This window comes from Mustela nigripes, chromosome 3, assembly GCF_022355385.1.
Source record: "Mustela nigripes isolate SB6536 chromosome 3, MUSNIG.SB6536, whole genome shotgun sequence".
Classification (NCBI taxonomy): Eukaryota; Metazoa; Chordata; class Mammalia; order Carnivora; family Mustelidae; genus Mustela; species Mustela nigripes.
Genome location: NC_081559.1, coordinates 159,151,705 through 159,166,716, shown reverse-complemented (window position 1 = coordinate 159,166,716; position 15,012 = coordinate 159,151,705). Strand labels below are relative to the sequence as shown.

The window sequence follows — 15,012 nt, the reverse complement described above, 5'->3', positions numbered from 1 at the left end:
CGCCTGGGTGGCTCAGTGGGTTAAGCCGCTGCCTTCGACTCAGGTCATGATCTCAGGGTCCTGGGATGGAGTCCCACATCGGGCTCTCTGCTCAGCAGGGAGCCTGCTTCCATCTCTCTCTCTCTCTCTCTCTCTCTCTCTCTGCCTGACTCTCCATCTACTTGTGATCTCTCTCTAAAAAAAAAATAAAAAAATCTTTAAAAAAAAAAAAAAAAAAGGATTCCTGCTCAGCAGGGCGTCTGCCTCTCCCTCCTGACCCTCCTCCCTCTTGTCCTCTCTCTCTCTCACTCTCTTTCTCTACAAAAAAATAAAATCTTAAACAAACAAAAAAAGAAATGCAAGTCAAAACCATCACAAGGCTTACAATACTTACAACTATTAAATGGCACAAATAAAGACAGGACAAAACCCAAGAGTGGCAAGGTAGCCTGGAAAGAGAGTCAGAGCTATTCATGGTGGTGGCATCATAAATTGACAAAAGTCCTTTTGGAAGGACATTTGGCCATGTTCATTGTGGAAATGTGACCCAAAGAAATCATTAAGAAAAGGGGGAGATAAACTATATGAAATAAGCTATTTATAGCAGCATTATTTATGGTGACAAGAAAAATCTGGAAAATAAGATGAACATTTAATAATGGTAAATGCTTTAGTAAATTATGAGACGATGTTTTGTCCTAATTCTCATTAATTCTATAAATGTTTACTGAACACCTACCCCGGGCCTGGCCCTGTTTTAGGGGCAAAGGATAGAGCAAAAAAACAAAACAGACACCAATGCCAGTCATCATGGGGCTCACATTTGGATGATGGAGGTAGTGGTCAAAAAATAAAGTAAATAAGTAAATCAGATCGTCTCGTAGGAGGTGGAGAGTATTCTGGGGAAAAGAAATAGAGCCTGTGGGTGGTGGGAAGGATGGTGGAAGTTAATAGAAGTGGCCAGGAGAGGCCTCGGGAGAAGGAGGCAGTGGGGTAGAGTCTTGAATGAGGAAGGAACAAAGCAGATAACTGGGAGGGAACAAGCACCAGGGCAAAAGGAACAGCAAGCACGAAGGTCACGAGGTGGGCATCTGCCTGGTGTACTGAAGGACCCACAGGGAGCTCAAGGTGGCTGGAGCAGAGACAGGCGGGAGGTGAGGACAAGCGCATCGGGAAGCACTGAGGTCCACTGTGATGACTTTGGTTTTTACTCTGAGTAAGCAGGGAGTCCCTGAAAGGTTCTGAACACAGGGATGGAGAACAGACCACAGAGAGCAAGTATGATAGTAGAAAACCAGTTAGAAGGCTACAGTCATCCCAGTGAGGAACAAATGGTGTGGGACAGGGGTGGGTCGGGGAGACAGCGGAGGCATGTTCTGGGTCTTCTGGGCTAACCGTGTTTCCCAAGAAGATAAGTTGAAGTCCTCACCCTGGTACCTGCGAATGTGATCTTCTTTGGAAATAGGATCTTTGCTGATACAATGGAGTGGCAATGAGGTCCTATGGGTGGGCCGTAACCCAATATGGATGGTGTCCTTCTAGGGAGAGGAGAATGCTACAGGAAGACACGGACACACAGGCGTAACACCCCACGAGGATGGCGGCTGGAGTGATATGGCCGCAGGCTGAGGAATACCAAGGGTCAACAGTCACTGCCAGAACCAAGGAGGATTTCCCCTCCAGGTTCCAGGGGGAGCACGGCCCTGCCAGCCCCTCAGCTTTAGACTTCTAGCCCAGAACTAGGAGGCAATACCTTTCTGTTGAGTTCAGTCACCCAGTTTGGGGTCTGTTGAGATGGCGGCCCTAGGAAGCCAATACACCAGGTATAAGTTGAGGTGGGGACCGTGGGGGGTCCTGCTGGAATAGAAGTGGGAAGGAGCAAAAGAGAGGGAGGAAGGTTGACTTGGGGGATCTGGCGTGAGGCTGGAGCTGCTGTCATCCAATGGGGGGAGGCACAGTGGGTTTTGTGGGAGAAGATCAGGAGTTCCATTTGGGGCACTAGATAGTTATCAATATTCTCATCCTAATATAATTGTAAATAGGAAGACAGATATAATTTGGTGAGAAAAGTAGATCTAAAAATGGAATATTTACAAGGATTACACCCAGGTGAAATAGAGCTTCTAGGTATGTCTAAAGCCTAGAAATCAGAAATAAAAATTCTTGCAGTGTTTAGGTGGTAGCATTATGGATGATTTGTTTTTCCTTTTAAAAATATTTCCTTGGGATGCCTGGGTGGCTCAGTTGGCTAAGCGGCTGCCTTCGTCTCAGGTCATGATCCCAGCGTCCTGGGATCGAGTCCTACATCGGGCTCCTTGCTCGGCAGGGAGCCTGCTTCTCCCTCTGCCTCTGCCTCCCATTCTGTCTGCCTGCCCTCGCTCTCTCACCCTCTCTCTCTCTGACAAATAAATAAATAAAATGTTTAAAATAAATAAATAAATAAATAGAAAATAAAAATGTTTCCTGTGGGGCCTGGGTGGCTCAGCTGGGTAAGCATCTGATTCTTGGTTTGGCTCAGGTTGTGTTCCCAGGGTCATCAGATGAAGCCCCAAGTCCAGCTCTGCCTGCACTCAGTACAGAGTCTGCTTAAGTTTCTCTCTCTCTCCCTTGGCCCCTCCCCCCTTTCCAAATAAATAAATAAATAAATAAATTCTAAAAACGCATTTCCCAAATAGTAAATTTTTGGTATTTTAGAATGTTGCATTTTGTTTTTTTAAAAAAACTTTTGTAATGAAATTATGTATATTTTTTAAAAAAGCATTTCCCTCTATAATATTTTAGGATATTCCAGTATCAAAACCTTGGAAATAATAAAAAGGAAATAGGGTCCACAATTACTACGTGTGTGATTTACAAACCAAAACCTCTCCCTGGGAGGATAATGGCATACTTAACATAGCAATCAAAATATGCAAAAAAAATCTACAGACTCTTAAAGGCTGTGTTGTGCTTATCCTTTTACTTCCAGGCTTCGTTCATTAAGTCTAAAATATCATTTTTGTGACTCTGCCTCCCTAAAGAGTTCTAACAGCACCTAATATTTGAGGGTTTAATACACAAGTCATTGTGGGAACAGGACATTCACATAGTTGCAGGATCTGCGTGTCATGGGACCTAAGCCAGTTGCTAGAGTTGAGTCATACCATAAATAGTGATCTAGCACCAGATTCTTCTAAAAGCTAATGTCTCATTATTTAAGAACCATTGTAACATTGCGCAAATAGTCGCGGAAACAGAGGACCCTGAGACCAAGCCCTGGCATGGATCCCGGTTTGCAGGTCACAGGAGCAGGCCATGCTGTGGCCCACACTGACCTGTGTTGGCACTGGTCACCTCCCACCTCCGACCTCCCCATGCTGGGCCTCATCTGCCTTCTTAAAAATTTCCCAACCACTGACAAGGGGCACCTGCTTGTCAGCTTGACCCACCTTAGGCCACTTTTTAGTGTCCCCACCGAAGAGAAGAGTTGCTCCTCTGATTTCCAGGTTCCAGGATGGTGATAATACCACAATGATGAATGGAATGCTATCTATATCTAAAGTCAGAAACTCAAATTCTCCCTCTCTCCTGAAACTTCCTCTTACATGCCATGAGGTATAATTTCTGAGTCCAGCCAGCTCTGTCCCTGAGAGAGACACCAGAGTATGCTGGCTCCTTATTAGAGTGAGGACAAATTGGAGGCTTTGCTTAGGCCTAAAATCTAGGCCCTATACTCCAAACTTGCATTTTTCCAGAATGCTCTAGAACATTCAGTGTTGGATCAGGTGGTTAACAGAGTTGTACAGAAGAAGCTCTTTCTTTTTTTTTAAATATATATATATATATATATATATATATATTTTAAAGATTTTGTTTATTTATTTGACAGAGAGGAAGATCACAAGTAGGCAGAGAGGCAGGCAGAGAGAGAAGAGGAAGCAGGCTCCATGCTGAGCAGAGAGCCCGATGTGGGGCTCGATCCCAGGACCCTGAGATCATGACCTGAGCCGAAGGCAGAGGCTTAACCCACTGAGCCACCCAGGTGCCCCCAGAAGAAGCTCTTTCAACTGACCTCCACTTCCCCAATGCCTGATCAATCAATGCTTTTCATTCCCTCTGGGAATATGGGACCTGATGCCCAGAGCATACAAAATGCTCCAGGCTTTTGGAACACCTGTGCTGCTGAACAGCTGTGGCTGAGCTGTGTGGTTATAAAGCAGCTGTGGTGGAATACCTGCGCTCCAGAACACCTGGGTTCTGGTGTTCTGTTATTGACTGACTGCATGCTTATAAAGTTTTGGTTCTCAAAACGTGGTTGTGAACCAGCTGCAAAAATCATCATTTGAGACCGTGTCAGTCATGCAAATTCTCAGATCCCACTACAGACTCAGTGAATCAGAAACTGGGTATAGGACCCAAAAATCTGTGTTTTAACAAGCCCTCCAGATGATTCTCATGCATGTTAAAATTTAAGAACCACTGCCAAAAAGAGCCAAAGTTGGTTTTGTTCCCAAACCTATATATGCCATTTATATATGTTATTGTAAATAATTATAAATACTATAAAAACCAATTAAACATAGGCATTAAAACAAATTGAGCTTTTTAAAAAAACAACTGAATTGAAAGCTTTGGAAAGAACTAATTAAAGCAATTTGCTAACCAAAATTGCGTGGAAGCGGGCATGGATAAAACATGTAAAAGATTGGGAAATTTTCATGAAAATTTACAAGGATTCTGCCCTTAGACTAGTTTACAGAAGTCTTCCAATTCTTGCTTCAATTTAAGGAAACCAAAGTTGAAAATCGTGGACAGTACATTATGGACATGATTTATGTAAGAAAAAAAATTTTAATCATAGATTTTAGAAATGGACTTCAAATTAGTACTTTTTAAAAGTGTAATTAAAGGTAATTTTTATTAAAAGGACATTTATGTGTTTTCAATAAAAACAAAAAGGTTAGGATAGGTTTGGATATGTGGTTTTTTTATGATTCCACTCTTTGAAAGACACTTTCTACCAATCGGCCAACCACAGGCTCAAGCTCATGGCTTCTCCTGGACTTTGATTCTCTCGCTGGTTTTGGTTTTTGTGCGCTCAGCAATCTAGGGAACTGAAGGGGGGAGGGGAGATTGGCAAGGCGGGAGTCAAGCATTCCTGGGCTTCAAGACCCTGGCCTGTAAAACCCCAGAGTGTCCAATCCCTGCCTTGGCTTTCTGCCAGGCTGCTGGGGGACAGCAGAAGAGGCCATTACAACATCAGATGTAGAGGAGCCCACTTCAAGAATGTGAACCTCAAAGCTTTTTAAGACCAAGAGAGTTCCAGTCCATTCACCTCTGACACCCTTTGTCACATGCTTTGGGTTCTTGGCCTAATTTCCTTCGTTGCAAAACTGTACTTGTAAAAAGAGAGGCCAAGTTCAGGGGCAGATATAAGGAGGTGCTCCATGTGTGTAGCTCAGAGATGCTCCTTGTTCCAAGTCTTCATCTCCTTCAAAAAAACCTTTTCTCAGTTGTTTTGCCTGACATTTCCATACAATCTCCTTTGCCTGCAGGACGTGTCATTCCCTAATTGTAGGGAATCTGGCTCTCCAGATCACAAAGGGTTAAAATCACAGGGTTAGAAGTGGTCTCCCTACATTCAGGCTCTGTGTCCAAGGATAAATGATACTTTGGTGCAAGGTAATGGAGCCCAAGATGGAGGGTCTCCGGTTTACAACCCGGTCACATTCCAAAGATTTCTCAGGAGGCATCAGTCTGCAAGGGGATGGCATCAGTAGAAATAGGATATTTCAAAGAGGAACATTTGGGTTTTAAAGTTTGTTGACGACAGAGTAAAAAAAACCAAATTCATCGTTGGAGAAATGGTAGACGCATTTGACTTGCTGAGTATACAGGAGACACCCACATAGAGTCAGGGTCCTAAAAGCTCTCTGCTGAGGGCCCAGCTGGGCTTCTATATGCAGGAGTCTGAAACTCGGAGAGTTTCTTATTGATTTTGGAACAACAGGGAAGCATTCTGGGCTGAATAGTCTTTCCCACACTAAATACAGATGTTTAAGTCCTAAACCCAGTCAGGATATAACTGTAGTTGGAGGTAGGACCTTTAAAGAAGTGATTCAATGAGGATGAAGCCATTTGGGTGAACCCTACTCCAGTCTGACAAGGGTCCTTATAAGAAGAGGATATCTGGACACTCAAAGAGGCACCAGATAAGTGTGTATCCAGAAGAAAGACCACACGCAGAGGCAGGAAGGGACCGACCTTCTACGAGTCAAGGAGAAAGACCTCAAAAGAAACCAACCCTGGTGACACCTTGACCTTGGAGTCCTGGCTTCCAGAATGAGAAAATGTTAAAGCCACTCACTCTGTGGCTTTGTTATGATCCTAGCAAACCAGTATGGAGAGAAATCCAATACTTAACAGGTTGGAATTGGGGGAGGTCACACATCAAACATGGGTGGTTAGCTGATGGTCTAAAAAGCTGACGTTTCCATATAAAAATGGATCGTCCCATCCCTTGTCCCCAACTCAACTACCAATCATCAATGAAGGTGACTGGTAGAGCAGAATCCAGGGGGAAAGCTCTGAAGGTAGCAGTAATGCCCCGCTAAAGCCCCATGGCTATGTGCCACCATTGTTCTGAGTACGTGCCTCAATCTGATTCTGTAAACGTAGCATACATCTGACATGCTGTTAAATGGAAGCATTCGAAAGAAGACAAAAGTTAATAAAGGTTATAGAAATTCAGGGGTGCCTGGGTGCCTCAGTCGGTTAAACATCTGACTCTTGCTTTCATCTCAGATCATGATCTCTGGGTCGTGAGAGCAATCCCTGCATTGGGCTCACGTCAACACAGAGTCTGTTTAAGATTCTCTCTCTCCCAGAGCACCTGTTTGGCTCAGTGGGTTAAAGCCTCTGCCTTTGGCTCTGGTGATGATCCCAGGGTCCTGGGATTGAGCCCCACATCGGGCTCTCTGCTCAGCAAGAAGCCTGCTTCCTCCTCTCTCTCTCTCTCTGCCTGCCTCACTGCCTACTTGGGATCTCTGTTAAATAAATAAATAAAGATCTTTTTAATAAATAAATAAATAAAGTGTTAAAAAAAAAGATTCTTTCTCTCCCTCTCCCCCCTCTCTGCACACCTCCCCTCCCACACACTCGTTCTCTCGTTCTCTCACTCGCTCTATAAATAAGTAAAATATTTAAATAAAGAGGATACAGAAATTCAAATTCAGCTAGTGTTTATCAGTTGCCTCTGTATCAAACAATATAATGCCAGTAAAATTTTAACAAATGTCTTACATATATCCACTTGTTGAACCCGCACAACATTCCTTTGAGGTACAAAAGATTTGAGGTACAAATTATTGTTATCCTCAATTTACAGATGAAGTCACTGAAACAGAGACAGATTAAGAGACTTATAAAATGTGGTAACAATAGTACCTACCCCATAGAGTTGTTGCAACTATACACCAATTATGACTTTGTAACATTCAATAAATGTGGCTTAGGTTTTTATCACCCTGCATCTTTATTTAGATAAAACTGAATTTGGGGGTTAAGAAATACCTTAATGCCATTCATTTGTTCTACAACCACTTACTGAGCAATGACTGTACAACAGGCATTGTGTTAAACCCTGGATAGTCATGACAAGCAAATACTACACATAAGACATCTTAGAAGAAAGGCAGAAAGGAGAAGCCAAGCTTTTAGCAAAGATTACTTCCAGGAAGTGAACCTGAAGAGGAATGGCTTTCAGAGTTTGACTTTATACACATTTATTCTGACAATTTCTTTAATATGCAAAAGCTGACTTTGGAACTGCAAAAGCCATCGAAGGAACAAGGCTTTTTAAAATATATGACGGCTTGAGATTGTGATCAATCACTCAGCCTCCGTCGATGTACTGAAACACACAAGTCTACTCTGTGAAAGATGAAAATGACACTCATTGGCCTCTCCCCAAGAGTTTGCAATCTGCTTAGGCAGATAAGATGCAAACTGGACTAGAGTTACCCCCAAAGACAAGACAGTTGGTAAATACCAGAAGAACAAGTACAGCAGAAAAGTAGAGGGAACTCAATTAAAGCAAAAGGAGAACCTAGGCTGGGAATCCATCCTCGATCACCTGAATGTGGAATAAATTCAGTACTGTCCAGACTGAAATGAGCAATTAGGGACATGGGACTCCAACACTAGAATTTAATGTTCGTCTAACTCAACAATGGAAATGCTGTCTTGAAAAGTCCTGAGGATGGCTAAGAATTGGATTTTCATGCAGGTCACAGTCATAACTCTGGGATGAGTCAAAGTGCTAGACCCACAGCTTTGAAGGTTTGGTCCTTTCACCTGTAGCTGGACGTAATGAATTTCGACCACACGTCTCTAAATAGATAACTTAGAGTTGCCGGCCCCGCTGTCTCACCACCTCCCCTCCCCCTGAAATCGGCCCTCTGTTCCACCTCTCTTGGTCATTCTCAGTGGGTTTCTGGCCATCGTTGTGTCCCTAATGGCCAACAGAGTGTCTGGCAGAGAGTTTGGAAATATTTGCTGAGATGAATCTGTGACTCAACCCAATGGCTTTTTCTCTAAGTTCTGTTCCCTTTGGCCTTGCTGGAGGATGACATTGATATTGACCTGGCCTAGAAATTCTCTTTCCCATCATTATTTCATGACTTCTGATTCTTTTGCCCACCTCTCCCCTCCCCCACCCCCACCTTAGGCTGTTCCTTCACGGATATTTCTTCTGCCCAACTTGTCCCCCCGGCTCACTACATGTGGCTCAGGCCAGCAGGCTCGGGCTTTCACTCTCTCCTCACTCCATACTTCAGGATAGCCAGGAAATGATGACGACGACGATGATGATGATACACATTGTAATCATGATAATAATGGCCTTGTGTGTATTAGAAACTTGACTCCTTACCTTATTTAATCCCACTACAATATGGATGAGAAAAACAGAGGCTCAGACATGAAATGACCCATGACCAGTGAGCAGCCGAACTGGGATGGAAGCCCAGGTCTTACTGTACTGAAGGTCAAAATAGACACACACACAAATACGCATTTAAAGTGAAAAGTAGATGGAAATTAAAATTTACAAGAGAACGCACTGCGTGGCTTCCCAGCTGTGCTGTTGGTTCTAATCTCCTCTCATGGTGAGGTGACCTTACCTCCTTCCTCCTGACATGTCCTTGTCAGGGTCCCACCTTAACTTCAGACTCACCTTGTCTAAAACTGCTCATTATCTGTCAGAATCAATGGAGGCTTAAACTCAGGAGCGACTTCAGACTTTTCCTCCGCCGCTTTACTCACAGTGTCACCTCACGCCTTCCTCCCTCCCTCTCCATCTCTTCAGTCGTCCCTCAAACTCTGATCCTTGTCACCTCTCCTTGAGGACTGCCAGAGTCTCCTGACTGGTCTTTCCATCCCTCACCGTCTTCCTTCCGGAATCTATCCTGCAGTACACCCAGAGATTCAGTTTCCTCAAATGAGGCTTTACATTTGTCACTTCCGATTAGAAACCCTTCAGTGTCTCTCTTCCAGAGATGAAGTCCAGACTTTTCACCCTGGTTTTCGAAGCCCTGAACGCTCTGCTTGCAGCTGGTATCTTCAATTCCTTCCTCTACGTCACACCTGCAGGCGCTCTCTGCTTCAGCAGAGTGGGTCTCTTCCACTGTTTAAGCCAGGCTGGCCTTAACTGGGGTGACCCTGTAGTTTGTCACCCCAGACTAGAACTCTTTGAAAGCGAAAGGGAGGGCTGTTGAGAAATAAGCCAACAGGCGCAAGCAGGGATCATGCTGGATGAACTGGGATTTATGGTCCCCATATTCTTTTTTTTTTTTTTTTAAGATTTTATTTATTTATTTGTCAGAGAGAGAGCGAGTGAGAGCGAGCACAGGCAGACAGAGTGGAAGGCAGAGTCAGAGGGAGAAGCAGGCTCCCCGCGGAGCAAGGAGCCCGATGTGGGACTCGGGGACGCTGGGATCATGACCTGAGCTGAAGGCAGCTGCTTAACCAACTGAGCCACCCAGGCGTCCCTGGTCCCCATATTCTTAACGTTCCCATCTACACACTGGTCATCCAGACCAGCTGCTGACAGAGAGCTTCCAGAGTCCCCGCCAGCCTTTGCTTCACTAAATTTCCTGTCTCGGTCTGACACCTGGAGTCTCCATCTTTGACAAGCCCCTTCCGACTGCTGTCCTCGAGTAAGATCACCTGCTTAGCTTTCAGTCTGGCATCCCTGTGACAGTCTCCCCCTCATCTACCTACTCTCAGGAGCAAGGGCTGCCCCTCCCAACCCAGCCTTCGAGCTTGGAGAGCTCCGCCATGTCCACACCATTACCGCCCTTCATGTCTCCTTGGACACCTGTCCAATGGCTACCCTTCCTTCCTTTCCTAGATTTTCCCCACCCTGGCCATTAGAATGACTTTCTTCTCTGACCTTCTGTAGTTTCTCTTACTTCCGCCATTGGCTCTGCACTCAGCATAGCTCCACCAAGCAGCTCTGGACCTCTAGAGACACCAAGGTTCTCTACCACACAGGGACGACAAGGCAATTATTTGTGGCAACGCTCAGAAAACTGGTTCCTCACCACCCTCCAGCTTCCTAAGGCCCAGGGCAGGCCTCCTGCCCCAGCCACAGCCCCTACTGCCCTTGCCCCATCTACTCCTTGTTGCCCACACAAGCTCTGGGCCTTCCCGGCTCCTTCCCTCTCATGATTAACCAGACACACTCCCCCTTCTTCTTGAAGCTTATCCACTGGCCTTATTCCCAATGACCCAGGTTCCTTCTGACCCAACAGCCCCCAATGTTTCCACCCATTTAATTACCGGTAAAGGAAAAAATATGTTAGACACAGTAAACAGCATGACCTCATTTTGTTCAACATTAACAAAATGTTTTGAATTAGATATTTTTGTAAGTTTTTATTTTATTTTTTATTTTTATTTTTTTAAAGATTTTATTTATTTATTTGACAGAGAGAGAGATCACAAGTAGGCAGAGAGGCAGGCAGAAAGAGAGGGAGAAGCAGGCCTCCCGCAGAGCAGAGAGCCCAATGCAGGGCCTCGATCCCTTGACCCTGAGATCATGACCTGAGCCAAAGGCAGAGGCTTAACCCACTGAGCCATCCAGGCGCCCTTTTGTAAGTTTTTAAAAAGATTTTATTTATTTATTTATAGCACGTGCATGGGCGGGGGGAGGGGCAGAGGGAGAGAGAGAATCTCAAGTAGATTCTACACCGAGGGGCTCGATCTCACAGCCCTGAGATGGTGACTTGAGCCAAAATCAAGTGTCAGGTGTTGAACCCACCGAACCACCCAGGTGCTCCTTGAAGTAGATATGTGTGTGGGGAAAAGTCTGGCAGAAAATACAACAAACTATTAATAGTGATTTTTCTCATCTGCTTAATCCCTTTTTTTTACATTTAAATTCAATTAGCCAACACACAATACATCATGAGTTTCAGATGTAGTGTTCAACAGTTCATCAGATGCATAAATCACCCAGGGCTCATCTGTTTAATCTGTTTATCCTCAATGAAAGTATATTACTTGCATGATAAAAATGAGTGAAGCATGTTGACTTCTCTTTTGCCCCCATTAGTGGGTGTGGTAACTTGCTCCCTATCACTGTCACCACCCGCAGATTAAGAAAAAAATAAATAAAATCTCCAAGGCTTAGGAGACCAATTCCATTTGTGGACATCTGATGAGGGCAGCTTTCATTCCCGTCAGCGTGTAAAAACAAGGAAACAAACCCACTCGATTCTCACCTGCGAAGAAGATGCCACTAATACTTCTGTTTTGTGGCTTTTTCCTTCTGCATCCTTAGCTAAGAATCAAAGAGTGCTGGAAAATGTAAATTCTATGTGCAATATAAGAATCGTTCACTGTGAGAAGCAAGACGTAAGGGGAAACAACAACATATCCCCCTGAAAACAATGGGATATGGACGAGAAAATGCAGGATTTAGAGTCAGTAGCTTCCCCCTCTGACGTCAGTCGAGTCCTTTCCCTTCCTTAGCCCCCAGATTTTTTGGCTTAGAGGTACTGAGTTCAGTTCATTGAACACCTACTTCTTGCCAGTCACTGTTTGCTGGAGGAAGGACGAATGAGACCATGTGAGTTTAAGGACACACTGGGAAGTGGCATTAGGGACTTGCTGGCGCGCTCTCTAAGTGCTTAGGAGAACCATTATCCTTCATTGAAGAAATCAAATGCCACCCCCAGCTCTTCTACATCCCACCAGGTCACACAAGGTGGGGTTGCCCCAGTGGGAAGCCACTGAACTGATAGCAAGCGGGTGCCTGAAATTCCAAGCACTGCCCTTGCAACTTCTTCCCAGGCTTGCCTTTGAGGCAACTGTTCCTTTCTTCTGACAATGGTGTCTTCTCACAGATAGCTGGGCTCTCATTCCTGGTGGTCCCCTGGGCCCATCGCTGGCAGATCCATGCTTAGCAGGAAGGCTGCTTCCATCTTTGAGGAGCCACTCAGCAACCTCACCCACCAGCAAGGGAATCTCATGAACAACACACGAGCTGTACTGAAGTCAGGCCACCCCAGACAGCCTCCGCGTTTGCTGAAAATCCACCCAGTCCTTTTCAAGGGAGGCAGTATATAAAGGGATGCTTATATTTACATAGGTGATCATAAATCTGCCTTTTGTTGAGGACCTCGAATGAGATCATGCTAGCCTCAGCTGTAAAGGAAGTCTTCAGAGTTCAAATTCGGACTAACAACTAGACCAGAGAAAGGAGCACTTTGTTGAAATTCAAAGGAGAGTACTTGGATCTGTGGTAGGCTCCCCAGCCCCCTCACTGTGCCCAGCTTGCCCTTCCTCATTCAACAAGGCAGGGGAATACTCACCCACACATCTTTTCCCGTCCTCGGCCAGCATGAAGCCGCTGTAGCACTGGCAGACGAAGGAGCCCAGCACATTCACACAGAGCTGCTCACAGCCGTGGTCCTCAGCCGCACACAGATCCTGGACTGGGGCAGAGTCGCGCCATGAGAACACAGCTCTGAAGGACATGACTCTCAGTACACCGCCAGGCAACGAGCACTTGTTAAAATCACTTTTAACATATTAAGCCACTGTAATCCTACCATCCAGAGGCAACCGCTGTTAAACATTTTGTTGCATCTCTATGTATAAATAAAAACAGAGCTTTCGAAGTGGGACTTACTCACCTCTAGGAAACGCATTGAGTAATTTCAAATTAACATCGGTTTTGTATTTGCCTCATGTTCTTGAAAGTGCTCTGAACCATTCTGGTGCCTCCTGTTAAGTCATCACAAGCAAGCATTTGCCCTCATCTGCATCAAGTACCCTTCCTGTTGTTCGAGAACAAAAATGCTTTGTCATCCCCGTCTCAGCAGCATACGTGAGATCGTCTGGCACGATCTTTGACACTCTGCAGACGGGGAAGCCAGAGAGAGAGCACTGTGAAAAGACCGTCTACTCTATCCACCCCAAACATGGCAGGTCCCAATTCTGCATCTGTCCCTTTGGAAAATATTTTCCCTCACTCCATTTGTCTACCCGAACGATCTTTGGAAATCCTCCTTAAGCTCTATTTCTTCACGCCACTGACAAAGGAAGAAAATGTGATGCCAAAGGAGGTTAGATCGAGGTAACAAAGATTACTAGGGAGAAACAGATACCTGATTCTTAGCAGAACTCTTCAAGTCGCATATTTATTACGCGCTGAGCCCTGGCTATCCACGCAAATGCAATGTGAGAAGGCACTAGCAGGAATGCATCTACCGCAAGCAAACTAAAAATATATCAGAGGATGAAAAGGTTAAAGGCATTTTCAATCCATCACTGACTAAGTCTCTCTTTTGAAGAAACAGGCTGATGTGATGACATTATTTCTCAGCAAGGAGAATGGCTTGGTGTTGTATCTAGCTCTTCCAGTGACTTAACCATTAAAGCTGGAGAAAACCAAAGAGCATTAAAGGGATCAAATATGTTAAAAAGAGTTTTCACTGGTTAAAAGCTATCACTAATGACAGCTATGATAAAAACTCAATTAACTAGAAAGCTCGATTGTTCCCCGAATCCAATGGTTATGCTTAAATGTAATCTCCAGTGTCATTTGAGTTTTATTGTTTATTATGCTTTTAGATAAATACAAAATATTAAATTGATAAAAAGATAAAAGCTGATTTATTCTTCACTTCTATTAAATGCACTAAATCGTTTTTAAAAAATAAAATCTGCCTCATATTAAAAATGTTTATGTCTAAGATTGTACAAATAGGGGCTCTGGCTTTTAAGTGCTAAAAGATGTATTTTCATTCCCGAAGCAATGAAGTAGATGAAGAAAATGATAGATGCAAATTCTTCTATCTCTTACCAGTATATTTATAGCTTAGATTTCCAATTGGGAACTCCAACTGAGATTTCCAGTGGATTTAGACAGAAGAAAAACACCAATAACCAAAACAAAAAACAAAAACCACTTTAGCTCACGTAAAAATCACAGTGAATAATTAATAATAAAAACCTTCAGTTACAAGCCAAAGCCAGAGATCTAATAAAAATCTGAATCACACGTGTACCCGAATGTTTATAGCAGCAATGTCCACAATAGCCAAACTATGGAAAAAACCTAGATGTCCATCAACAGATGAATGGATCAAGAAGATGTGGTATATATACACAATGGAATACTATGCAGCCATCAAAAGAAATGAAATCTTGCCATTTGCGACAACATGGATGGAACTAGAGCGTATCATGCTTAGCGAAATAAGTCAAGCAGAGAAAGACAACTATCATATGATCTCCCTGATATGAGGAAGTGGTGATGCAACATGGGGGCTTAAGTGGGTAGGAGAAGAATAAATGAAACAAGATGGGATTGGGAGGGAGACAAACCATAAGTGACTCTTAATCTCACAAAACAAACTGAGGGTTGCTGGGGGGAGGGGGGTTGGGAGAAGGGGATGGGATTATGGACATTGGGGAGGGTATGTGCTTTGGTGAGTGCTGTGAAGTGTGTAAACCTGGTGATTCACAGACCTGTACCCCTTG

At 44.2% G+C, this 15,012-nt stretch overlaps 1 protein-coding gene across 4 annotated transcripts in view; it reads right to left on the bottom strand.

The window, feature by feature from the left end:
* Positions 1 to 15,012, bottom strand: part of MATN2 (matrilin 2) — a 134,842-nt gene that overhangs the window by 50,668 nt on the left and 69,162 nt on the right. For all 4 annotated transcript variants that reach the window (XM_059394915.1, XM_059394916.1, XM_059394913.1 and 1 more), the window contains exon 5: positions 12,837 to 12,959. In XM_059394915.1, the coding sequence (XP_059250898.1) occupies positions 12,837 to 12,959 (123 nt within the window). The remainder of the gene's footprint in view (positions 1 to 12,836; positions 12,960 to 15,012) is intronic.